The sequence below is a fragment of the Mobula birostris genome, chromosome 2, assembly GCF_030028105.1.
Source record: "Mobula birostris isolate sMobBir1 chromosome 2, sMobBir1.hap1, whole genome shotgun sequence".
Lineage (NCBI taxonomy): Eukaryota > Metazoa > Chordata > Chondrichthyes > Myliobatiformes > Myliobatidae > Mobula > Mobula birostris.
The window spans coordinates 136281887-136307733 of NC_092371.1; the positions used below are offsets into that span (position 1 = coordinate 136281887).

The 25847-nt window shown below is 52.3% G+C and overlaps 1 protein-coding gene across 10 annotated transcripts in view; it reads right to left on the reverse strand.

Moving 5' to 3' along the window:
- The window catches only part of LOC140191510 (equilibrative nucleoside transporter 1-like), a 116666-nt gene that overhangs the window by 19465 nt on the left and 71354 nt on the right, over window positions 1-25847 (reverse strand). For 8 of the 10 annotated variants that reach the window (XM_072248976.1, XM_072248988.1, XM_072248973.1 and 5 more), the window contains exons 5-11: window positions 19452-19591; window positions 12459-12593; window positions 11721-11818; window positions 11370-11463; window positions 6905-7005; window positions 4962-5070; window positions 4554-4639 (exon numbers count right to left, since the gene is read on the reverse strand). In XM_072248976.1, the coding sequence (XP_072105077.1) occupies window positions 4554-4639; window positions 4962-5070; window positions 6905-7005; window positions 11370-11463; window positions 11721-11818; window positions 12459-12593; window positions 19452-19591 (763 nt within the window). The remainder of the gene's footprint in view (window positions 1-4553; window positions 4640-4961; window positions 5071-6904; window positions 7006-11369; window positions 11464-11720; window positions 11819-12458; window positions 12594-19451; window positions 19592-25847) is intronic. The other 2 variants (XM_072249025.1, XM_072249034.1) reach the window with 2 other exon arrangements.

Below are 25847 nucleotides of genomic sequence, written 5' to 3' on the forward strand. Positions count from 1 at the left end.
ATCATCCCTACAATCACCAAGGTCCTTTTCCAATGTGAATACTGAAGTAAAGTATTCATTAAGTACCTCTGCTATTTCCTCTGGTTCCATACATACTTTCCCAGTGTCACACTTGGTCTATTGATGGAGATAGTTTAGGGCCTGAAGTTGCGAGTGTAAATATCACCAATAGACTGTCCAGGCCCAACAATGCAGTGCCACGGCTACACCGACATCTCTACCTCCTCAGAAGGCTGAGGAGCTGCAGCACACCCATGACTAATCTTACCAACTTTTACAAAGGCACCGCAGAAAATATCCCATCCGGATGTGTCACAGCATCTGCCCAACACCTCAAGACATTGCAGGGAGTTTTACATCCAGCTGGGTCCGTTATATAAACTAGACTCCCCTCCATTGACTCTGCCTGCACTTTACACTACCTAAGGAAAGCTGCCAACATAACCACAGTTATGCAAATGGAATGAAAATAGCTTCTTTCCGACTGATACTAGAAAGGAACTCCAGCTGAGCTCGTGATCTCCGAATGTACCCTGCTGTGGCCCTCACAACTTACACCATAAGACATAGGTATACGATTTCCTTCAGATCCACCCTCACTGCACTTTCTCTGTAATTGTAAGAGTATATTCTACATTCGGTTTCCTTTTTACTACCTCGAATGGAATGATCTGCCTGAATACCATGCACAACAACAAATTGTCACTGTACCTTAGCACATAAATCCAATCTTTGTACCGAGGAGTTCCCTGCATTTATTGTACATTAATTTTATCTATGTTATTTTATTATTATTTAGAGATACAGGCCCAACAAGCTGAACTGCTCAGCAAGCTTGGCCTAATCACAGGACAACTTACAAATGAACAATTAACCAACTAAATGGTGCTCCTTCACACTGTGGGAGAAAACCATAGCAGCCAGCCGAAACCCCTGAGCTGCAACAGCATCCTGTTATCCACTATGTCACCGTGACACCCGTCGTGTTATCTACTGTCACCCTGACATCCGTCGTGTTATCCGTTTCCTCACTGTGACGCCTGTCGTGTTATCCGTTTTGTCACCGTGACACCCGTCGTGTTATCCGTTTCCTCACTGTGACGCCTGTCGTGTTATCCGTTTTGTCACCGTGACACCCGTCGTGTTATCCGTTTTGTCACTGTGACACCCGTCGTGTTATCTACTGTCACCCTGACATCCGTCGTGTTATCCGTTTCCTCACTGTGACGCCTGTCGTGTTCGCCGTGACGCCCGAGGTGTTATCCGTTTTTTCACCGTCACGCCCGTTGTGTTATTATCTGCTTTGTCGCCGTGACGCCCGTGGTGTTATCCGTTTTTTCACCGTGACGCCCGTCCTGTTATTATCTGCTTTGTCGCCGTGACGCCCGTGGTGTTATTCACTCTGATGCCGTGATGCCCATCGTGTTATCTGCTTTGTTACTGTAACACCCAGCGTGTTATCCGCTTTGACACCGTGACACCCGTCATGTTAAGAGCTTTGTCACTGTGACACCCGTGGTGTTATCCGTTTTTTCACCGTGATGCCCGTGGTGTTATCCGTTTTTTCACCGTGACACCAGTCGTGTTATCCGTTTTTTCACCGTGACGCCAGTCATGTTATTATCTGCTTTGTCACCGTGACGCCCGTGGTGTTATTCACTCTGATGCCGTGATGCCCGTCGTGTTATCTGCTTTGTCACTGTGACACCCGGCGTGTTATCCGCTTTGTCACTGTGACACCCGGCGTGTTATCCGCTTTGTCGCCGTGACACCCGTCGTGTTATCCTCTGTTGCCGTGACACCGTCCTGTTATGTTTTGTCATCGTGACACCCATCGTGTTATCCGTTTTCTCACTGTGACACCCGTCGTGTTATTCACTATGTTGCCGTGACACCCGCTTCTTCATTCCGCCCTTTCTCTTGTCATTGGAGCCAGGGAACTCTCAGTTACTTTTTGCTACCCTCCTTTTAAAACAAGTGCAATGTAGAACCTAGTTAGTTCACAACTTTCTTGCTGATTTAATTCCGTGATCCATCTTCTCCCTCTTTATAATTTCCAGTCATTTGTTTCTGCCCCCTATGATTCTTCCAGTTGAGCAATTACTGCTCTTGGTAATAACTTCCCTAATCTGAAGCAATCTTTAACATTCCATTAGCAATGACTGGATTAGATTCCTCGTAAAGTTATTATTTATGGAAAATGCATTAGCTAAGAACATTGATATATTTAAATAGTGGCCATTATTTAGGCACTGGTAAACTTTTAAACATCAATCTCAGCCAAAGGATCTCTCAAAGTGATTTCAGTTAGTAATCGTTTAAATTTCTGCATGACCTACTGTATGTCTCTAAAACTGCATCTTGCTCTCTCCTCCTCTTCCACTCTCTCTCTCCCCCTCTCTTCCCCCACCCCTCCCTTTCCAGTCACCCTGTCCTTCCCTCCAGTCTGTCTCTCACCCTCCACTTCCTCTCTCTTTCCTTTAAGTGTGTGTGTGTGTCTCTCTCTCTCTCCCCACTTCCAGACTCTGGTACATCTTTCTTGCTCTATAGTATCTCTCTCTCACTGCACTCTCTCTCTCTGCAGACTCACCCTTCAGTACCTCACCCTCTCCCTGTCTCGTTTGTCTCTCTCCCTCCCCCCTAAGTTTCACTCTGGCCTTTCTTTCCTCGTGCTCCTCTTGCTCTCCCCCCCGCCCCCACCACCGTTCTGTCCCCCTCTCTAATTACATGCCATTGCCTCTCTCCATACTCCCGGGTCTGTGTCAGTGAGCTGGAATACATCTGCCCTCTGACTCAAGAAAGCCCGCACTGACACAGGGCTCTTGGTGTCTGTGACTAAGCCGTCTTCAATGGGACTCTTGTCGATGTGTTATTCCACAACGGTGGTTTGGAGGGGCAGCTCGTATCCACACCACATCCCCTGGATGGGAAGCAGGGTCCGCCCACCAGCACTTCCTGCACCACAGGAGCAGAGGCAGCAACCGCAGGTTTATAGCTGCCATCATTCCTTCCTCATTTCCCAAACAGACAGGATGGGGGATGTGAACTTGCAGTCAGTGACCGACACAATTCTGCTCCCTTGGCCACGCTGCGCACATACCCTCTCTTTCACCCCTCCTCTCTTTTCACAGTGCATATCTGCTGGCCAGCCCTCCCCTCCCAAAACTGCTCCTCACCCTCCCTGTCAGCACTGAAAACAATGTACAGTAGAACACCCAGATCCACTGCCCACCTCAGCCCAGAGTTCTCTCCCCTCCACCACGTTAAATAAGGTCGTTTCTTCATCCCTCACCTCGTCTTTCCCAGCACCCAGTCTCTGCCTTTTCACCTCCCTCTCCCTTCACATGATCCAGCCTTGACCTTTCCTGTCCCCTCTCCTCTCCCCGCTCCCTCCCCGTCACTCAAATTTCCATCTGTCCCCTCTCGTCTCCCCCTCCCTCCCCATCACTCAACGTCCATCTGTCCCCTCTCATCTCCCCCTCCCTCCCCAACACTCAAATTTCCATTTGTCCCTCACACACTCACCCCCACACACACACACACTCACACAGAGTACACACTCACCCCCACGAAGAGAACACACACTCAACCGGAGTACACGCTCACCCCCACACAGAGTACACACACTCACCCTCACGAAGAGAACACACACTCACTCACAGAGTACACGCACACTGAACCACACAGAGTACACACACTCACACACACACAGAGTACACACTCACCCCCACAGAGTACACACACTCACACACACACACAGAGTACACACACACTCACCCACACAGAGTACACACACTCACTCACACAGAGTACACACTCACCCCCACAGAGTACTCACACTCACACAGAGTACACACTCACTCACACAGAGTACACACACTCACCCACACAGAGTACACACACTCACACACACACACAGAGTACTCACACTCACAGAGTACACACACTCAGTCACACAGAGTACACACTCACCCCCACGAAGTACACACGCACTCAACCAGAGTACACACTCACCCCCACAGAGTACACACACAGAGTACACACACACACTCACTCACACAGAGTACACACACTCACCCCCACGAACAGAACACACACACTCACACAGAGTACACACACTCACTCACACACAGAGTACACACACACTCACACAGAGTACACACTCACTCACACAGAGTACACATTCACCCCCACACAGAGTACACACACTCACCCACACAGAGTACACACACACTCACTCACACAGAGTACACACACTCACCCCCATGAACAGAACACACACTCACTCACAGAGTACACGCGCACACTCACTCACACAGAGTACACACACTCACCCACATGAACAGAACACACACTCACTCACAGAGTACACGCGCACACTCACTCACACAGAGTACACACACTCACCCACATGAACAGAACACACACTCACTCACAGAGTACACGCGCACACTCACTCACACAGAGTACACACACTCACCCCCATGAACAGAACACACACTCACTCACAGAGTACACGCGCACACTCACTCACACAGAGTACACACACTCACCCACATGCAGACTGCTGTTAGACTGCGACCCAGCCAGTCGAAGACGTTGAACATCAGGAAGCAGGAGATGGGTATGAAGTAAACTCCTGGAGAGAGAGACAGACAGAGGGTCACCCACGGTCAGAATACGGTGAGTTGCAGGGTTAAACAGAGAGGGATGATCCCCCATTGGGGATGTGGAGGGCATGTACTCACTGACACTCAGAGTGGGACCCTTTAACAGGGCGAGAGAGTCCCACCAAGGTTATGGGCCAGGTCAAGACACGTGAGCTTCCCAGAGAACAGGAGGCACTCTGGAGACCAGGCCTGCACACATCCCTTTCCTTCTTCCACACCTTTCCGAAACCCACCATTTCCAATCCCACCCCACCCCACCCGACACCTCCCATCACACCCCACCATACTTACCCCACAGCCCGTCTGCAGAGATGGTAGACTTGGCATCCACTGTGACAGATGGGAAAACACTAATGGTGACAGCAAACACCAGCCAAACCAGCAGCGCAGAGGGCCAGATCTGCAGAGAGTGAGGGGTCAGGTCAGTGTTACACAAGGCACCACGGGGTGGAGGGGGAGATCAGAGAGAGAGAAGGGGAGAGGGAGAGAGAGAGGGGGGGGGAGGGAGAGAGAGAGAGAGGGGGGGGGAGAGAGAGAGGGAGAGAGGGAGAAGTGGGCCAGATCTGCAGACAGTGAGGGGTCAGGTCAGTGTTACACAAGGCACCATGGGGGGGGGAGATCAGAGAGAGAGAGAGGGGGGAGAGAGAGAGATAGAGGCGAAGGAGAGGGAGAGGGGGGAGAGAGAGAGTCAGATCTGCAGAGAGTGAGGGGTCAGGTCAGTGTTACACAAGGCACCACAGGGTGGGGGGGAGATCAGAGAGGGGGGGAGGGAGAGAGAGAGAGTGGGAGAGAGGGGCTGAGAGAGGGAGAGAGAGAGGGAGGAGAGGGAGAAGTGGGTCAGATCTGCAGAGAGTGAGGGGTCAGGTCAGTGTTACACAAGGCACCACGGGGTGGGGGGGGAGATGAGAGGGAGAGGGAGAGGTGGGGAGAGGGGGGAGAGGGAGAAGAGGGTCAGATCTGCAGAGAGTGAGGGGTCAGGTCAGTGTTACACAAGGCACCACGGGGTGGAGGGGGAGATCAGAGAGAGACAGGGGGAGAGGGAGAGAGGGAGGGAGAGAGAGAGGGAGAGAGAGAGAGAGGGAGGGAGAGAGAGAGAGGGGGAGGGGGGGAGAGAGGGGGGGGAGAGAGGGGGGGGAGAGAGAGAGAGCGGGGGAGAGAGAGAGACAGAGGGGGGAGAGAGGGAGAAGTGGGCCAGATCTGCAGAGAGAAAAGGGGTCAGGTCAGTGTTACACAAGGCACCACGGGGTGGGGGGGGGGAGATCAGAGAGAGAGAGAGAGGGGTGAGAGAGAGAGATAGAGAAGGAGAGAGGGGGTGAGAGAGAGAGGGAGGGGGAGAGAGGGAGAGGGGGGAGAGAGGGGGGGAGAGGGGGGAGAGAGGGAGAAGAGAGTCAGATCTGCAGAGAGTGAGGGGTCAAGGTCAGTGTTACACAAGGCACCACGGGGTGGGGGGAGATGGGGGGGGAAGGAGAGAGAGAGGGGGGGGAGAGGGAGAAGAGGGTCAGATCTGCAGAGAGTGAGGGGTCAGGTCAGTGTTACACAAGGCACCACGGGGTGGAGGGGGAGATCAGAGAGAGAGAGAGAAGGAAAGAGGGGGTGAGAGAGAGAGAGGGAAAGGAAGAGTTAGAAGTGGGTCAGATCTGTAGAGAGTGAGGGGTCAGGTCAGTGTTACACAAGGCACCACGGGGTGGGGGGGAGAGATCAGAGAGAGAGAGAGAGGGGGGAGGGAGAGAGAGAGAGAGGGGAGAGAGAGAAAGGGGGAGGGAGAGAGGGGGGTAGAGAGAGAGAAGGGAGAGGGAGAGGGGAGAGAGAGGGGGGGAGGGAGAGAGGGGGGTAGAGAGAGAGATAGAGGAGAAGGAGAAGGAAGCCCTTCAGTCCATCAATTTATGCTATCCCTTGCACCCATTTAACTTCATTAGGTCTCTAACCTTCCATGGCTTGTACTTCAAGTGCTTGTCCAGATACTTAAATGCCTGCTCCACCACCCCTTTAACCGGTGCCTTCTAGACCCCTCATACCCTCTGCTCCACCATCCCTTCATAGAGTGCCTTCTAGACCCTTCACATCTTCAGAGAACTCCAGTCAGTGAGTCAGATTCACCCTTGCAAAATCGAGGTTGGCTTTGCCCAATTCTGTTAATTGTATCCTTCACTGTAAAGTCCAGCAGAGATTGGGATAGAGACAGGCAGAGGTAGAGGGAGTGAGAGGCCGACGGAGTTGGTGTTCTTGGCTCTCACCTTCCTCAGGATGTTGATGACTGACAGCTCCTCGTCCTTCTCCACGATGTGGGTCTCCATGAGATTTGCGGATGACCTTCTCTCATTGGTGCAGGCCGGATCTGTGCCAAGGTAAGAGTGTCAGGACTGTCACTGAAGATTCCCCTCAGGCTAGAAGTCCAGAGGGATCATGTCTCAGGATCATTCTGACCATCTATCTTGTTCCCTGCTCTCCCCCACTACCTAGGACAGTTCACCATTGATCTACAGTGGCTCCTGGGCCAGTGAAGCCTTGTACTCAATCCGTACCCTGCCTCGACTCTCCTGTCGTGTATTCCCCTCCATCCCCGTAACCCTCCAAGATCTCTGTCCTCCCCTAATCTCACCACTTGACCCTCGCCATTAACTCACCACCACCCCCCTCACAGCAACTCAGCAACAGAAAATAAACTACTGGAAAACTCAGTGGAGGTTGATAGTTTGGGTTGTGCCCTTCCATCGGGCACAGGTGAGGGGGAGGGTATCACGGGGGCTGGGAGAAGATGGATGGAACCAGGTTAAGAAGGGTCGCAGGGTTTAAAGGGGGTAGGAGAGAGTGATGGGTGGATGGAACTAGATGGGGAGTGGGGAAGGATACCGTCTCGTTAAAGGTGGTGAGGAAAAAGGATAGAAGAAGTAAAAGAAACGCTGGTGGGAGCGGAAAAGGAGTAGGATGTGTGTCACCTAAAATTAGGAAACTCACACCATTGGGGTGTAGGCTTCCCAAGAGGGAGGACAGATGTTGCATTTCTTGTTGCGGTATAAACATTTGATTTTCCAGCTTCAGGTCACCCACTCAACCCCCTCCCCACTCTTTCTTTTTTGCTCACAAAGGTCCATCCAGGGTCCCCTTTGCTCTCTGTTCACCTCTCGTTATCCCATGGAGAATCTTCTCCAGCACCAGCTCCTGAGTGACCATGTCTTTGACCAGACTGTTCGCTGCCATTCACGGTAACTCCTTTTACAACTGTTCAACTCCATTGGCCTGAGTTGGACCTAAGCCCAGCACAGCACAGGAGCAGGCCCCTCAACCTCTCTGTGCCAATCATGATGCCAATTTAAACTGCACACGGGTCCATACCCACCCCACTCCCTCATTCCCTGCCTGTCTAAATAGCTCTTAAATGTTGCATTCATATCTGCTTCCACTACCTCCCCCAGCATTGCAGTCCAGGTAAATAACATTCTCTGTGTAAAAAGAAACTTACCTCACAAACCTCCTTGAAATTCACCCTCTCATCTTAAAGCTATGCCCATGCGTTCAACATTTTCACCCTGGGGTAAAAGGCTGTCTACGCTTCTCATCGTTTTATAAACTGCAAAGTCGTTCATCAGCCTCAAACACTCCAGAGAAATCAACCCAGCTTAGTCCAACCTTTACCTTCAGTTAATACACTCCAATCCAGACAACATCCTCGTGAACCTCTTCTACACCATCTCCAAAGCCTCTACATCCTTCATGTAATTAGGCGACCAGAAATCTACACAATACTCCATGTGTGGCCAAACCAAAGTTTTATATAACAGCAACAGAACATCCTGACTTTTCTCAGTGTCTTGACCAATGAAGGAAAAAGCATGCTATGCAGTATATCTTCTTTATCATCTTATCTGCATTTCAGAGAGTAATGGACTGGCACCCCAGTGGACTTGGACTGAAACACAGACCTGTTACAGCACAGAATGAGGCCCTTCAGCCCAACTCATCTCTGCCAGCCAAGTTGCCTCGGTGAACTAATCCCATTTCCCTGCGCTGGCCAATGTCGCTCTAAACCTATCCCAGCCATGAACCTTTACAAGTGTCTTTGTAATTGTTCCTGCATCCACCGGTCTGGGTAGTATCTGAAAATCAACATCTGGACAGTAGAAACAGCTATGTTAGACAGCTCCACCTTCAGTAAAACAGTACAGCACTAGATAGAACATTTGGCCCATGATGTTGTGCCAATCTTGATGCCAATTTCTACTCAATGTGCTCCTACTGTGAATAACTTCAAGCAATCTCAACTCCAAACCCCTGGAAATGGATCTCAACACCTCCCTTTGCAACTGGATCCTTGACAGCCTAACCAACAGAGTGCAAGCATCGAGAATAGGCAGCAACACCTCTGCCACGATTACCCTCAACACTGGTGCCAAGCACCAATGTGCTCCCTGCCCCATGACTGCATGGCCAGACTCCTCCGTGTCTCTATCTACAAGTTAACGAATGACATCACCGTAGCAGGCAGAGCCTCAAATAATCATGTGTCAGACTATAGGGATCAGGATTATTATCAGTGTGTTATCACTGATATATGTGTGAAACTTATTGCTTTCTGACAGAAGTACTGAATAAGACATAAACATTACCATAAGTTACAAAAATAAATAAATAAATACTGCAAAAGAGGAACGGTGAGGTGGTGTTCATGGGTTGATGGACCATTTAGAAATCTGATGGTGGAAGGGAAGAAGCTGTTCCTAAAACATCGAAGGTGGATCTTCATGCTCCTGATAGTAGAAACAAAAGGAGGGACATATCTTGAATAGTGAGGGTCCTTAATAATGGAAGCGGCCTTCCCAAGGCCCTGCCTTTTAAAGATGTTTTCAATGGTGGGAAGGGCTGTGTCTGTGAGAACCTGAAACCCTCTTTTGGAGGCAGATTGGAGCCCCCAAACCAGGCAGTGATGCAGCCATTCAGAATGCTCTCCAATACAAATCAGTAAACATTTGCTAGAGTTTTTGGTGACAAACTAAATCTCCTCAGACTCCTAATGAAGTATAGCCATTGGTGTTCCTTCTTCGTGATCACGTAAATGCTTTGGGCCCCGGACAGACCCTCTGAGATGTTGACACCCAGGAACTCAAAGCTGCTCATCCTTTCCACTGCTGATCCCTCAACCTCAATGAGGACTGGTGTGTGTTCCCTCGACTTCCCCTTCCTGAAGTCCTCAACCAATTCCCTGGTCTGACTGACTGAGTACAAGATTGTTGTGACACTGCTCAGCCAGCTGACCTATCTCTTCCTGTACGCATCCTCATTGACCTGAGATTCTGCAAACAACTGTGACTTTACAGATGGTTTTATAGCTGTGCCTAGCATTCAGTCATGAGTGTAGAGACAGTAGAGTAGTCAGCTAAGCATGCATCCTTGTGGTGTGCCTGTGTGGATTATCAGCAAGGAGGAAATGTTATTATTAATCTGCACCGACTGAAGGACGTTGCCTGGATTAGGGAGCATGCCTTATGAGAATAGGTTAAGTGAACTCGGCCTTTCCTCCTTGGAGCGACAGAGGATGAGAGGTGACCTGATAGAGGTGCACAAAATAATGAGAGGCATTGATCATGTGGATAGTCAGAGGCTTTTCCCCGGGACTGAAATGGCTAGCATTAGAGGGCATAGTTTTAAAGTGCTTGAAAATAGGTACAGAGGAGATGTCAGAGGTTAAGATTTTTACGCTGAGAGCGGTGAGTGTGTGGAATGGGCTGCCAGCGATGGTGGTGGAGGCGGAAACAATAGGGTCTTTTAAGAGACTCCTGGATAGGTACACGGAGCTTAGAAAAATAGAGGGCTATGAGTGAGCCTAGGTGGTTCTAGGGTAGGGACATGTTCAGCACAGCTTTGTGGGCCAAAGAGCCTGTATTGTGTTGTAGGTTTTCTATGTTTCGAGATAGAAGGCCTAATTGCATGGTGCGTGAAAATCCCAGGCACTTAGCAGCTTCTGAAATAATCAAACCACCTAGTGTGGCACCAGCAAGCATTCTATGGCCAAAGTCACTTAGATCACGTCTTCCCCTTTCTGATGTTTGGGCCGAACCTCTTGACCATGTCTGCATGCTTTTATGCATTGAGTTGCTGCCACATGATTGGCTGATTAGATATTTGCATTAATGTGGTGTACAGGTGTACCTAATAAAGTGGCCACTGAGTGTGTTAAACATGATTCACTCTTTATAATTCCATGATGATCTCTCTTACTTTATCCGGCTGCTATGAATCCCATCCAGGACCAATATTTCTAAAAGGTTTCCCACCACTGAGGTAATCAGACTGGCCTGTAGTTGCTGGGCTTATTTAACAATGGAATAAAATTCCCCACTACCGATCCTCTGGCACCACACTCACATCCAAAGAGCATTGGAACACCATAGTCAGTGCACCTAGGATTTCCTGTGTGCTTTTCTCAGAATCTAATGATGCAATCCATTTTATCCTGGTAACTAATCTACTTGCAGTTCAGCCAACTTTTATAAAACCAATCTGTCTCGAGTCTTCTCCTCCACTCTCACCTTGGAAGCAGTTTCCCCAGCTGGATGCAAGTGTAAGGTCCTTATTAATGAATTGAACACTGTGAGCAGGTCCCAGTTATAATCCCAGTGCCCCACACATACTCCATGGTACCGGTGCAGACCAAGGACCCCCCCCAGACTGGAACCAGTCCAGTGGCCTGAGCAATTTTCTCACCTTGTTTGATCAGGTCCATTTTGCTGAAACTCTCCTCCTGCTGTGCCTTCCTCCATTCCTCATTCTTCCTTTGGAAGTGGTAGCGGGAGAACTCCTGGGCCGGGAAGACAGACAGAGACACGATGAGGGCCTGAGCACGGGGCAGCTTGCCTGGACAGAGACCAGACACAATCTTCATCGCAGGCACATCTCCAAAACCAGCCTCCTACTCTTCCCCACGGGAGACAAGGTAGCAAAACTTACCGAGGAAGACAAGGGATTGGGGGTGGTGAGGCACTGGCTGAGAAGGGCATGGCGGAACACAAGATGGGGGAGGGACAGCGTGGGACTGGGCACAAAGTTGGGACTCACCAGGCGGGGCAGGATGTGGTAGCACAACAGTGCCAGCAGCACCACCACAAAGGCTGTGCTGAAGTAGCCGAAGGCGATGTCCGACTGCTCAGCTCCACCTGTAAAACATGGGGGCAGGAGGCAGACGGTAACCTGGAGCAACAGACACAATGACCCCTGACCCTGGACCACCAGATTGCTGACCCCAGCTCAGAGCTTTCCTATGACCCTGCACCAACCCCGTCCCTTGCCAACTCCCACCCCAACCATCCCCAGCCCTCGTTCAGTCCATCCGCTGAACCCTACACCCAGACAAGCCCACCAAAAGCAATGTGTGGTGGGGGGGAGGTGCTGAGAGCATTTAATGTGAGAGAAGATAAGGGTGTCTACTCTGGATATTTCACATGCTGAAGGTAAAGGCCACTGGGATCTGGGGTCCCCCTGTGTCCCAGGGTGTGATCTGCAGGAACAGTGCAGACAGAGGCATTGGCAGATATTTGTGGAGGTAAGGAGGACTTTGCTGTGTGTGGTGGGGTTGGAATGGGTTATTCACAGATCCAGAGAAACCAAAGTGGTCCACAAGCCAAGGAACCGCACTCCCACCATCTTCCCTCAACGACCCTCCAAGAACCATTACAACCTCCAGCACTCTCTATCCCCCAACCCACTTCTGCACTTCCCCAACTCAACGCACCTCCCGTCCCCCAGCCATTCCCAACCCCACATTCTCCCACCTCTCCCAGTTGGTCGGCCACATACTTGCAATGGCACAGATCATGGCAAGAGCTGCGAAGGTCCCAGCCATTCCCTGCCCACTCATGATGGGAGCAGTGTAGGAGACAGGCAGGAGGCCAGCCAGGCCAAAGAGGCTGCCCTGGAGGACGGCTCCGAAACCTGGGCACAGGAAGGGGAGAGTGCCTGTTACAGGGGGCAGACGGGGGGGAGCACCGTGGCACGGGCAGTGTGGAAGCATACGATCATGGGAGAGGCCGTGACGGAGCGCGATAAAACGGAGCCACACACACAAATTGCTGGGGGAGCTCAGCAGGTCAGGCAGCACCTGTGGAAATTAATTAACAGTCGACGTTTTGGGCCGGGACCCTTCTTCAGGACTGGAAAAGAAGTCGGGGGGGGGGAGGGGGAGATGGCAGAATAACAAGGCGCAGGGACGGTAAGTAGGACTAGAAGGCGAGAGGTCAAGCCAGTTGGGTGGGAAAGGTAATGGGATCTCTTGTGTCTATGGGTCTCCGGTTCGCCTGTACTTGAGTACAGAGTACATGACAGGAAGAATGCGGAGGCTCTGGATAGGGTGTAGATACACCAGAATTAGATTATGAGGAGAAGTTGTTTTGTTCCAGAGCAGTGATGATCAAGGGAGGTGTATAGGCTTATGAGAAGCATAGATGAGGTAGACAATCAGAATTTTTATCTCAGCATAAGAATGTCAAATAGCTTTGAGCTGAGAGAGGGAAGGGATGAAGGAGATATGAGAGGAGGGTTTGTTTTTACACACAGAATGGTGGTGCTGGAACTGTCTGCCAAGGAAGAGGAGGAGGCAGATATCTACGGGGTCTTATAAGGCATTTAGGCAGATACAGGAACATGCAGCTAATGGAATGGCATGGACAACCTGCAGGTAATTTAATTTTGCATCAGGCTAGACACAGACATTGTGGGATAAGAACCTGTTCCTGTGCTCGACTATTCGATGACAGAATGTCACACTGAGGGAGTGGGGTGAGGGAGAGTCACACTGAGGGAGTGGGGTGAGGGAGACTCACACTGTGGGAGTGTCACACTGAGGGAGTGGGGTGAGGGAGAGTCACACTGAGGGAGTGGGGTGAGGGAGACTTACACTGTGGGAGTGTCACACTGAGGGAGTGGGGTGAGGGAGAGTCACACTGAGGGAGTGGGGTGAGGGAGACTTACACTGTGGGAGTGGGGTGAGGGAGACTCATGCTGAGGGACTGGGGTGAGAGAGACTCACTCTGAGGGAGTGGGGTGAGGGAGAGTCACACTGTGGGAGTGGGGTGAGGGAGACTCATGCTGAGGGACTGGGGTGAGAGAGACTCACTCTGAGGGAGTGGGGTGAGGCAGAGTCACACTGTGGGAGTGGAGTGAGGGAGTGTCACACTGAGGGAGAGTCACACTGAGGGAATGTCACACTGTGGGAGTGGGGTAGGTGAGTGTCACACTGAGGGAGTGTCACACTGAGGGAGTGAGGTGAGGGAGTGCCACACTGAGGGAGAGTCACATTGTGGGAGTGTCACACTGAGGGAGTGGGGTGAGGGGGAGTCACACTGAGGGAGTGGGGTGAGGGAGAGTCACACTGTGGGAGTGTCACACTGAGGGAGTGGGATGAGGGAGAGTCACACTGTGGGAGAGTCACACTGTGGGAGTGTCACACTGAGGGAGTGGGGTGAGGGAGTGTCACACTGAGGGAGTGAGGTGAGGGAGTGTCACACTGAGGGAGTGTCACACTGTGGGAGTGGGGTGAGAGAGAGACACACTGAGGGAGTGGGGTGAGGGAGTGTCACACTGAGGGAATGTCACACTATGGGAATGTCACACTGTGGGAGTGGGGTAGGTGAGTGTCACACTGAGGGAATGTCACACTATGGGAATGTCACACTGTGGGAGTGGGGTAGGTGAGTGTCACACTGAGGGAGTGTCACACTGAGGGAGAGTCACACTGAGGGAGTGTCACACTGAGGGAGTGAGGTGAGGGAGTGCCACACTGAGGGAGAGTCACACTGTGGGAGTGTCACACTGAGGGAGTGGGGTGAGGGAGAGTCACACTGTGGGAGTGTCACACTGAGGGAGTGGGGTGAGGGAGTGTCACACTGAGGGAGTGAGGTGAGGGAGTGTCACACTGAGGGAGTGGGGTGAGGGAGTGTCACACTGTGGGAGTGGGGTGAGGGAGTGTCACACTGAGGGAGAGTCACACTGTGGGAATGTCACACTGTGGGAGTGGGGTGAGGGAGAGTCACACTGAGGGAGTGGGGTGAGGGAGTGTCACACTAAGGGAATGTCACACTGTGGGAGTGGGGTGAGGGAGTGTCACACTGTGGGAGTGGGGTGAGGGAGACTCACACTGGGAGTGGGGTGAGGGAGACTCACACTGAGGGAGTGAGGTGAGGGAGTGTCACATTGTGGGAGTGTCACACTGAGGGAGTGGAGTGAGGGAGTTTCACACTGAGGGAGAGTCACACTGTGGGAGTGTCACACTGAGGGAGTGGGGTGAGGGAGTGTCACACTGTGGGAGTGGGGTGAGGGAGTGTCACACTGAGGGAGTGGGGTGAGGAAGTGTCACACTGAGGGAGTGTCACACTGTGGGAGTGGGGTGAGGGAGTGTCACACTGAGGGAGAGTCACATTGTGGGAGTGTCACACTGAGGGAGTGGGGTGAGGGAGACTCACACTGAGGGAGTGAGGTGAGGGAGTGTCACATTGTGGGAGTGTCACACTGAGGAGGTGGAGTGAGGGAGTTTCACACTGAGGGAGAGTCACACTGTGGGAGTGTCACACTGAGGGAGTGGGGTGAGGGAGTGTCACACTGTGGGAGTGGGGTGAGGGAGTGTCACACTGAGGGAGTGGGGTGAGGAAGTGTCACACTGAGGGAGTGTCACACTGTGGGAGTGGGGTGAAGGAGTGTCACACTGAGGGAGAGTCACACTGTGGGACTGCCACACTGAGGGAGTGGGGTGAGGGAGTGTCACACTGTGGGAGTGGGGTGAGGGAGTGTTACACTGTGGGAGTGCCACACTGAGGGAGTGGGGTGAGGGAGTGTCACACTGTGGGAGTGGGGTGAGGGAGTGTTACACTGTGGGAGTGCCACACTGAGGGAGTGGGGTGAGGGAGTGTCACACTGTGGGAGTGGGGTGAGGGAGTGTCACACTGTGGGAGTGCCACACTGAGGGAGTGGGGTGAGGGAGTGTCACACTGTGGGAGTGGGGTGAGGGAGTGTCACACTGTGGGAGAGTCACACTGAGGGAGTGTCACACTGAGGGAGTGGGGTGAGGGAGTGTCACACTGAGGGAGTGGGGTGAGGGAGTGTCACACTGTGGGAGTGTCACACTGAGGGAGTGGGGTGAGGGAGTGTCACACTGAGGGAGTGAGGTGAGGGAGAGTCACATTGTGGGAGTGTCACACTGTGGGAGTGTCACACTGAGGGAGTGAGGTGAGGGAGTGTCACACTGAGGGAGTGGGGTGAGGGAGTGTCACACTGTGGGAGTGTCACACTGAGGGAGTGAGGTGAGGGAGTGCCACACTGTGGGAGTGGGGTGAGGGAGAGTCACACTGTGGGACAGTCACACTGAGGGAGTGTCACACTGTGGGAGTGGGGTGAGGGAGTGTCACATTGTGGGAGTGTCACACTGAGGAAGTGTCACACTGAGGGAGTGAGGTGAGGGAGAGTCACATTGTGGGAGTGTCACACTGTGGGAGTGTCACACTGAGGGAGTGTCACACTGAGGGAGAGTCACACTGAGGGAGTGGGGTGAGGGAGTGTCACACTGAGGGAGAGTCACACTGAGGGAGTGAGGTGAGGGCGTGTCACACTGAGGGAGTGGGGTGAGGGAGTGTCACACTGAGGGAGTGGGGTGAGGAAGTGTCACACTGAGGGAGAGTCACACTGAGGGAGTGTCACACTGAGGGAGTGTCACACTGTGGGAGTGTCACACTGAGGGAGTGAGGTGAGGGAGTGCCACACTGTGGGAGTGGGGTGAGGGAGAGTCACACTGTGGGACAGTCACACTGAGGGAGTGCCAAACTGTGGGAGTGGGGTGAGGGAGTTTCACACTGAGGGAGAGTCACACTGAGGGAGTGAGGTGAGGGAGAGTCACATTGTGGGAGTGTCACACTGTGGGATTGTCACATTGAGGGAGAGTCACACTGTGGGAGTGTCACACTGAGGGAGTGGGGTGAGGGAGTGTCACACTGAGGGAGAGTCACACTGAGGGAGTGGGGTGAGGGCGTGTCACACTGAGGGAGTGGGGTGAGGAAGTGTCACACTGAGGGAGTGTCACACTGAGGGAGTGGGGTGAGGGAGTGTCACACTGAGGGAGTGGGGTGAGGGAGTGTCACACTGAGGGAGAGTCACACTGAGGGAGTGAGGTGAGGGCGTGTCACACTGAGGGAGTGGGGTGAGGGAGAGTCACATTGTGGGAGTGTCACACTGTGGGATTGTCACACTCAGGGAGTGGGGTGAGGGAGTGCCACACTGTGGGAGAGTCACACTGAGGGAGAGTCACACTGAGGAAGTGTCACACTGAGGGAGTGAGGTGAGGGAGAGTCACATTGTGGGAGTGTCACACTGTGGGAGTGTCACACTGAGGGAGTGAGGTGAGGGCGTGTCACACTGAGGGAGTGGGGTGAGGGCGTGTCACACTGAGGGAGTGGGGTGAGGAAGTGTCACACTGAGGGAGAGTCACACTGAGGGAGAGTCACACTGAGGGAGTGAGGTGAGGGCGTGTCACACTGAGGGAGTGGGGTGAGGGAGTGTCACACTGAGGGAGAGTCACACTGAGGGAGTGGGGTGAGGGCGTGTCACACTGAGGGAGTGGGGTGAGGAAGTGTCACACTGAGGGAGAGTCACACTGAGGGAGAGTCACACTGAGGGAGTGAGGTGAGGGAGTGTCACACTGAGGGAGTGAGGTGAGGGAGTGTCACACTGAGGGAGAGTCACACTGAGGGAGAGTCACACTGAGGGAGTGAGGTGAGTGAGTGTCACACTGAGGGAGTGAGGTGAGGGAGTGTCACACTGAGGGAGTGAGGTGAGGGAGTGTCACACTGAGGGAGAGTCACACTGTGGGAGTGTCACACTGAGGGAGAGTCACACTGAGGGAGTGGGGTGAGGGAGTGTCACACTGAGGGAGTGAGGTGAGGGAGAGTCACACTGAGGGAGTGAGGTGAGGGAGTGTCACACTGAGGGAGAGTCACACTGTGGGAGTGTCACACTGAGGGAGAGTCGCACTGAGGGAGTGGGGTGAGGGAGTGTCACACTGAGGGAGTGGGGTGAGGGAGTGTCACACTGAGGGAGTGAGGTGAGGGAGTGTCACACTGAGGGAGAGTCACACTGTGGGAGTGTCACACTGAGGGAGAGTCACACTGAGGGAGTGGGGTGAGGGAGTGTCACACTGAGGGAGTGAGGTGAGGGAGAGTCACACTGAGGGAGAGTCACACTGTGGGAGTGTCACACTGAGGGAGAGTCACACTGAGGGAGTGGGGTGAGGGAGTGTCACACTGAGGGAGTGAGGTGAGGGAGTGTCACACTGAGGGAGAGTCACACTGTGGGAGTGTCACACTGAGGGAGGGTCACACTGAGGGAGAGTCACACTGAGGGAGTGGGGTGAGGGAGTGTCACACTGAGGGAGTGAGGTGAGGGAGTGTCACACTGAGGGAGTGAGGTGAGGGAGAGTCACACTGAGGGAGAGTCACACTGAGGGAGTGTCACACTGTGGGAGTGTCACACTGAGGAGTGGGCTGAGGGAGAGTCACACTGAGGGAGAGTCACACTGAGGGAGTGTCACACTGAGGGAGTGAGGTGAGGGAGTGTCACACTGAGGGAGTGTCACACTGAGGAGTGGGGTGAGGGAGAGTCACACTGAGGGAGAGTCACACTGAGGGAGTGTCACACTGAGGGAGTGTCACACTGAGGAGTGGGGTGAGGGAGAGTCACACTGAGGGAGAGTCACACTGAGGAGTGGGGTGAGGGAGAGTCACACTGAGGGAGAGTCACACTGAGGGAGTGTCACACTGAGGGAGTGTCACACTGAGGAGTGGGGTGAGGGAGAGTCACACTGAGGGAGAGTCACACTGAGGGAGAGTCACACTGAGGGAGTGTCACACTGAGGGAGTGAGGTGAGGGAGTGTCACACTGAGGGAGTGTCACACTGAGGGAGTGGGGTGAGGGAGAGTCACACTGTGGGAGTGTCACACTGAGGGAGTGTCACACTGAGGGAGTGGGGTGAGGGAGAGTCACACTGTGGGATTGTCACATTGAGGGAGAGTCACACTGAGGGAGTGTCACACTGAGGGAGTGAGGTGAGGGAGTGTCACACTGAGGGAGTGTCACACTGAGGGAGAGTCACACTGAGGGAGTGTCACACTGAGGGAGTGGGGAGAGGGAGTGTCACACTGAGGGAGTGTCACACTGAGGGAGTGAGGTGAGGGAGTGTCACACTGAGGGAGAGTCACACTGAGGGAGTGTCACACTGAGGGAGTGGGGTGAGGGAGTGTCACACTGAGGGAGAGTCACACTGAGGGAGTGTCACACTGAGGGAGTGGGGTGAGGGAGAGTCACACTGTGGGAGTGTCACACTGTGGGAGTGTCACACTGAGGGAGTGTCACACTGAGGGAGTGGGGTGAGGGAGAGTCACACTGTGGGAGTGTCACACTGAGGGAGTGTCACACTGAGGGAGTGTCACACTGAGGGAGTGGGGTGAGGGAGTGTCACACTGAGGGAGAGTCACACTGAGGGAGTGTCACACTGAGGGAGTGGGGTGAGGGAGAGTCACACTGTGGGAGTGTCACACTGTGGGAGTGTCACACTGAGGGAGTGTCACACTGAGGGAGTGGGGTGAGGGAGAGTCACACTGTGGGAGTGTCACACTGAGGGAGTGTCACACTGAGGGAGGGGCAGTACTGGATGAGAACCACACTGTCTCTCTCTCTCACACACACACATATATATATATATATATGGGGAACCAGGTGTCCAGACACATGGATATACAGCCCCCTCTGGCCTACAGTTAATGAGGACGATGGTCACCATGGTGACTACAAAGAAAGTCAGCGGCTCAATGGAGATCTTCACCAGGATGGCGGTGAGGAGGAAGAGGATAAAGATTGCGATGATGCTTCCACTGATGCGGAGTGTCTGTGAGATTCTGGAGACAGAAAGAGAGCCAGGGGTTACTCCATCAGTCTGATCGACTGTCTACCCGCACAGATCCTGTCACAGCGACCATGCCAGCTAATCACTCCCAGTGGTGCCGTCCAGGTTATCAGCTGACCAATCATTGCCTGAGATCATCTCATAAATCCCACCACATAGATCCTCCGGCTATTAAAGCTCAACAGTGCCTCTACTTCCTCAGGAGGTTAAAGAAATGTTGACTCACTGATTTTTAATTGAACAGCACAGAAAGCATTCTATTCTGCATCAATGCAACTGCTCTACAAGAAAAGGCAGAAAGTTGTGGACTCCATGGAAACCAGCCTCCCTTCCATAGACTATGTCTATACTTCTTGTCGTCTTGCTAAACATAATCAAAGACCCCACCCACCCTGCCGCATTGTCTCTTCTCCCCCCACCCCATCTGGTAGAAGATACAGAAGCCTGAAAGCATGCACCACCAGGCTCAAGGACAGCTTCTAACTTGCTGTTAAAGACTATTAAATAGTTCCCTAGTACTACAAAATGGACTTTTGACCTCACAATCTAACTTGCTGTGACCCTGAACCTTATTATCTGCATGCTCAGCAATTTCTCTTTCTCTAACAATTTATTCTGCATTTTATTATTGTTTTCTCTTGTACTGGCCCAATGCAGAATAAACCGTGACAAAATTATCAATATGGATGACGAGCAAAACAAAGTTTTACCACTGTAACTCAGTACACATGATAATAATAACCCAGTTTACAAGTCATTGGTGCAGCCTCACCCGTATGCAGTTCCACTCACCCAACAACACGAGTGAGGTGATAAATCGCGACAGGGTGCAGAAATGATTCACCAGGATGTGACTGAGACAGAAACCGATGGGCTTTACTGTGCTGTACTATTCTATGTTCTATGTTCAGTTACAGTCAGAGATTGGATGGCCTGGGTCTGTTTCTCTGGAGATGGGAATCTGATGGGTGACCTTATGCATTGGAGGGATGTTAAATCAGGAGGGGTATGCATAAAGGGGATGGTTAGTCTTTTCCCAGAGTAGGGGAGCAGGAGCCTAAACCCAGAGGATTAAAGTTGAAGCTGGGAGGTGAAAGATTAAAAGTGGACCTGGGGGATGTTTCCCACACAGAGTTGGTGCATATATGGAATGAGCTGTAGAGGTGGCTACAATTACAACATTTGGACAGGTACAAGGCTTAGAGGAATATGGGCAATTGTCAGCAAATGGAACTAGCTTCAGATAGACATCTTGTTCAGCAGAGACATTGGGCTGGAGGACATTTTTTTTTAAACGTCTGTATTACACTAAATCAGAGCAAGCCAGAGTGTGGAATGAGATGTCAGTAGAAGTGGCAGATGCAAATTCAGTTCTAGCATTTAAGAGAAGTCTCTGGATGGGAGGTGTATGGTGGGCTATGGTCGAGGCGTGGGTCAATGGGACTAAGTAATATAGTTTGGCATGGATTAGATGGGCTGAAGGGCCTATTTCTGTGCCATAATGGTCTATGCCTCTGTGTTCTCTGGAAACTGGCATAAGCACTGGCCTGATGGGCCACAAGGCTCGTGACAGACATTAATCTATGTCCTCTGACTCCAAGAGCAGATAGCCCCTTTCATTGCAGTCTTCTTACATTGAGTTCAGTATTCAGGGAACTTGCTTTCTTCTCTCTTAGACCAGGTCATTTCTACTGTACATCATCCACCTGTGATAGTGGCTTCAGATTCTCTGATCTCTGAGTATTCCAATGGTTTGACATTTCCTGTTTTAAACTGATCATGTTTTCTCTCTAACAGCCCTCATTAGCTTGTTATTCATCTACAGTACAGCTTATTGCCACAACAACCAAAGTCGGCTGTAGAACATCCACGTGCACCACTGACTCAGTTTTGACCTGCTTTACCTTGCTCTGACTTTCAATTTAGTGATAACAGGTCTGATTCTGATGACGTCCACAGAAGACGTGGTGCTGTTACTAGGGCTCTCATTTACAGAGCACAGACCTATAGGTCAGACTGAGAGTGGGATGGAGAACTAAAGGGGTGGGCAACTCGGAGTCAGGGTCACTCCTGCTGAATGGCTCTGCAAAGCCAACATCCAATCTGCATTTGGTTTCTCCAGTGTGCACCGCACTGTAAACAGCATATACAGTGCACTGGATTGTAAACGGTGCGAGTGAGTTGTTGCTTCACTGGCAAAGGCAGTTTGTGTCCCTCGTTGGTGGGGAGGGAAGGGAGGGTAGGGCAGGCATTGCATTACCTATGGTTGCAAGGTGAATGCTGAAAGAAGTAAGGTGGTTCGTGGGGACAGTAAAGCCACCACTGAACCCAGGAGAGGATATCCCTTAGAAATGTGGAAGGGTAGAGGGAGATGTGTCTGTTGTGGAATCTTAGCAGAGCTGGTGCAAATTAAGGAGGACTCTTTAAACCAGAAGAAAGCCAAGAATTGGGGGAACTTGGTTCATTGGAGGAGGGTTTATGATAGGAACTGATGGCTGTGAAAGATCCTCTGAGAGACACATGAAGGGAAAGGTGAGGAATGGGGAGGAGAGAATGAGAAAACACTGCAGAAGTGTTGCATTTCACATACCCCACACAAGCTGAGGGAGGGAACTCAAGTTGGTCTGAAACAAGTCCCATTCCCACAAAGTGTTGGATGAAAATCTCGACTATTTGTCACCCAGGCACACCTTCGTATGAACAAACCATCTAATCCTGCCCAGCAATCCACCTGAACAGCCCAGCAAGGGTAGTGGATTAGCAGCCCCTGGACACCGGGATGGAGATTGGCCTGTAGCTCACCATGATTAGGTAACAGAGGCATTCTCTGCCAGGCCAGCTGGGAATTCTTGAAGTGAATTTTCATCATTGTCCCAGGTCTCAGACAGAGAAGCAGCACTAAGTGGCACAGGGGAAGTGCCAAGTGAGGAGGTGGTATCGAGTGTGGCAAGGATGGTATGACAGCTTCAACTTTCCATCTTCTTCTCAATTCTCCTCATCCGTAAACACCCCAAAGGTCCATGGAGCCTACATCTACCACATTTTGAATATCCAGTAAGTTCCTTCCAGCTTCTTCTACCTGTTCAACCCCAACCCTCTCCCACAGGAACTCTCCAGCACACCACTCTTTCCTCAGCCACGACTGTACCAGAATTCCACTACCAGTCAGCATTGCCCTGCTCCCTGTTTCAGTCCTTCTCCACTACACTGACAGCAGACTGGTGACTCTTTGTGAACCTGAAGATCCCCTGCCTTTCGCTGCCACTTTCCCTCCACCTCTCACTTTCGTGGTCCATTTTGACTCTCCCCTTTTTTCTAGATCATCAAGGGACAGGCCAGCCATGACAAGCCCACAGATTCCACCCCCCTCCACCTTGACTACTCAGCCTTGTGTAAGGCCTCCATTTCATTCGCCCAGTTCTCTGTCACATTCGTTCTGATGTCCAACACCTTCCACACAAGTGTGTGTTCCCTCCTCCTGAAGCATAACTTCCCACCTGAAACACCACCCTCCCCTTGGCTCCCACCCCTCTATTCCTGGACAGAGCGACAGCATAATTCCTCTTCTTCTTCTCCTTTGCGTCACATTCAGCACATCATCCTTCACAATCCCACCAACTCCAAACAGACTGACCCCCCCCCCCTCCCGGCCCTCTTCTAGAACTTCAGGTACACCGCTCACTTTGTGACTCCCTGGTCTGCCCTTCCACCCCTCACCAACCACACTCCCTCTTACAGCACTTCCACATGCAGGAGTGGGAAATCTAACCCTTGGCCTTTCATCTCATCCCTCCCCACCGTCCAGGAGCACCAACCGTCTTGTTCCAGGTGAGGCAGCAATTCACTTACACGGCCAATGAACTGACCTCGGTGTTACAACTGTGCTCTCCTCAACATTCCTGGACAGACTGGGAGATCCGCTTGCGGATCACTCGTCTTCAGTCACGGATCTGCCCGGTCGAGACCTCCCCCACCCTCCCTGGAGATGGATAAGCTTCTTTTGCCTCCTTCCCAGTTCTGCTGAAGGTCACGGAAAACTCCCCTTTCTCTATCCACACGTGCGGCCTGACGTGCCGAGTGTGTCCAGCATTCCTGTTTCTAGCATCGAAACACAGAGCGGTACTGTACTGCGTCAATTTAGGCCCTTTAGCTCAGCCTGTCCACAGCAACCACGGTACCCGCACGGCTCGTCACAATTTCCTGCCCTCAGCGCAGATCCCTCCAAGTCACTCTCCTATGTGCACCTATCCAAGTCGTTCTGAAGTGATAGTCCTGTACCTGCCTCAGCCAATTCATACACTCACCACCCTCTGCATGAACAAAGCTGCCACTGAGGTTCTTTTTAAACTTCACCACCCCCTCAACACCCAAAATATATGCCCCCTAGTTTTCCTTGGAAATTGCATCTGCAGTTTTATTTTGATTTTCACTGCCAGTTCAGTGTTATCCCCAATTTGAGTGCAGTGTCGGTATAGCGAGAGTCACTCGTGCTATGAGAGCCGGGCAAGGGCCATCTCCCACAGAGAGCATCCAGCTACTGCCCCACAACACTCAATGGCATGACCAGAAACAAGGCCAAACATCAGCACTGCAGGATTCAATATCAACAAGAACTAACACAGGCCACAGGCTGGATATCTGACTATAACAGTCTCATCAAACACCACGAAGCCTTGATAGGAGGATGCGTAATTGGTACATCGCCTAATTGCATGGTAAGTGATTAGTGACCCTGCCTATTATAGTCACACGCACAGAAAAGCTTGGTTTAGAACGCCATACAAACCGATGCAACAACAACAAGGCAGCACAAAATAAACACAACACAATGCAGAATGTAGAGCTATGGTTACAAATAGAGACTGCGTGGAACGAGGAGGGAGATGAGCTGTCTCGAGCAAGTGAGGAGGGAGCTGGTGTCTGTCAAAGTCAGTGAGGAGGGAGCTGGTGTCAGTCAGTGAGTGAGGAGACAGCTGGTGTCAGTGAGTGAGTGAGGAGAGAGCTGGTGTCAGTGAGTAAGGAGGGAGCTGGTGTCAGTGAGTGCCGAGGGAGTTGGTGTCAGTGAGTGAGTGAGGAGGGAGCTGGTGTCAGTAACTGAGGAGGGAGCTGGTGTCAGTAAGTGAGGAGGGAGCTAGTGTCTGAGTGAGTGACGAGGGAGCTGGTGTCAGTGAGTGACGAGGGAGCTGGTGTCAGTGAGTGACGAGGGAGCTGGTGTCAGTGAGTGAGTGACGAGGGAGCTGGTGTCTGTCAGAGTGAGTGAGGAGGGAGCTGGTGTCAGTGAGTGAGTGAGGAGGGAGCTGGTGTCAGTGAGTGACGAGGGAGCTGGTGTCAGTGAGTGAGTGACGAGGGAGCTGGTGTCTGTCAGAGTGAGTGAGGAGGGAGCTGGTGTCAGTGAGTGAGTGAGGAGGGAGCTGGTGTCAGTGAGTGAGTGAGGAGGGAGCTGGTGTCAGGGAGTGAGTGAGGAGGGAGCTGGTGTCAGTGAGTGAGGAGGGAGCTGGTGTCTGTCAGAGTGAGCGAGGAGGGAGATGCTGTCAGTGAGTGAGGAGGGAGCTGGTGTCAGTGAGTGAGTGAGGAGGGAGCTGGTGTCAGTGAGTGAGTGAGGAGGGAGCCGGTGTCAGTGAGTGAGTGAGGAGGGAGCTGGTGTCAGTGAGTGAGGAGGGAGCTGATGTCAATGAGTGAGGAGGCAGTTGGTGTCAGTGAGTGAGGAGGGAGTTGGTGTCAGTGAGTGAGTAGGGAGCTGGTGTCAGTGAGTGAGGAGGGAGCTGGTGTCAGTGAGTGAGGAGGAATCTGGTGTCAGTGAGTCAGGAGGGAGCTGGTGTCAGTGAGTGAATGAGGAGGGAGCTGGTGTCAGTGAGTGAGTGAGGAGGGAGCTGGTGTCAGTTGGTGAGGAGGGAGCTGGTGTCAGTGAGTGAGGAGGGAGCTGGTGTCTTTCAGAGTGAGTGAGGAGGCAGCTGGTGTCAGTGAGTGACGAGGGAGTTGGTGTCAGTAAGTGAGTGACGAGGGAGCTGGTGTCAGTGAGTGACGAGGGAGCTGGTGTCACTGAGTGACGAGGGAGCTGGTGTCACTGAGTGACGAGGGAGCTGGTGTCAGTGAGTGAGTGACGAGGGAGCTGGTGTCAGTGAGTGAGTGAGGAGGGAGCTGGTGTCAGTGAGTGAGGAGGGAGCTGGTGTCAGTGAGTGAGTGAGGAGGGAGCTAGTGTCAGTGACTGAGGAGGGAGCTGGTGTCAGTGAGTGAGTGAGGAGGGAGCT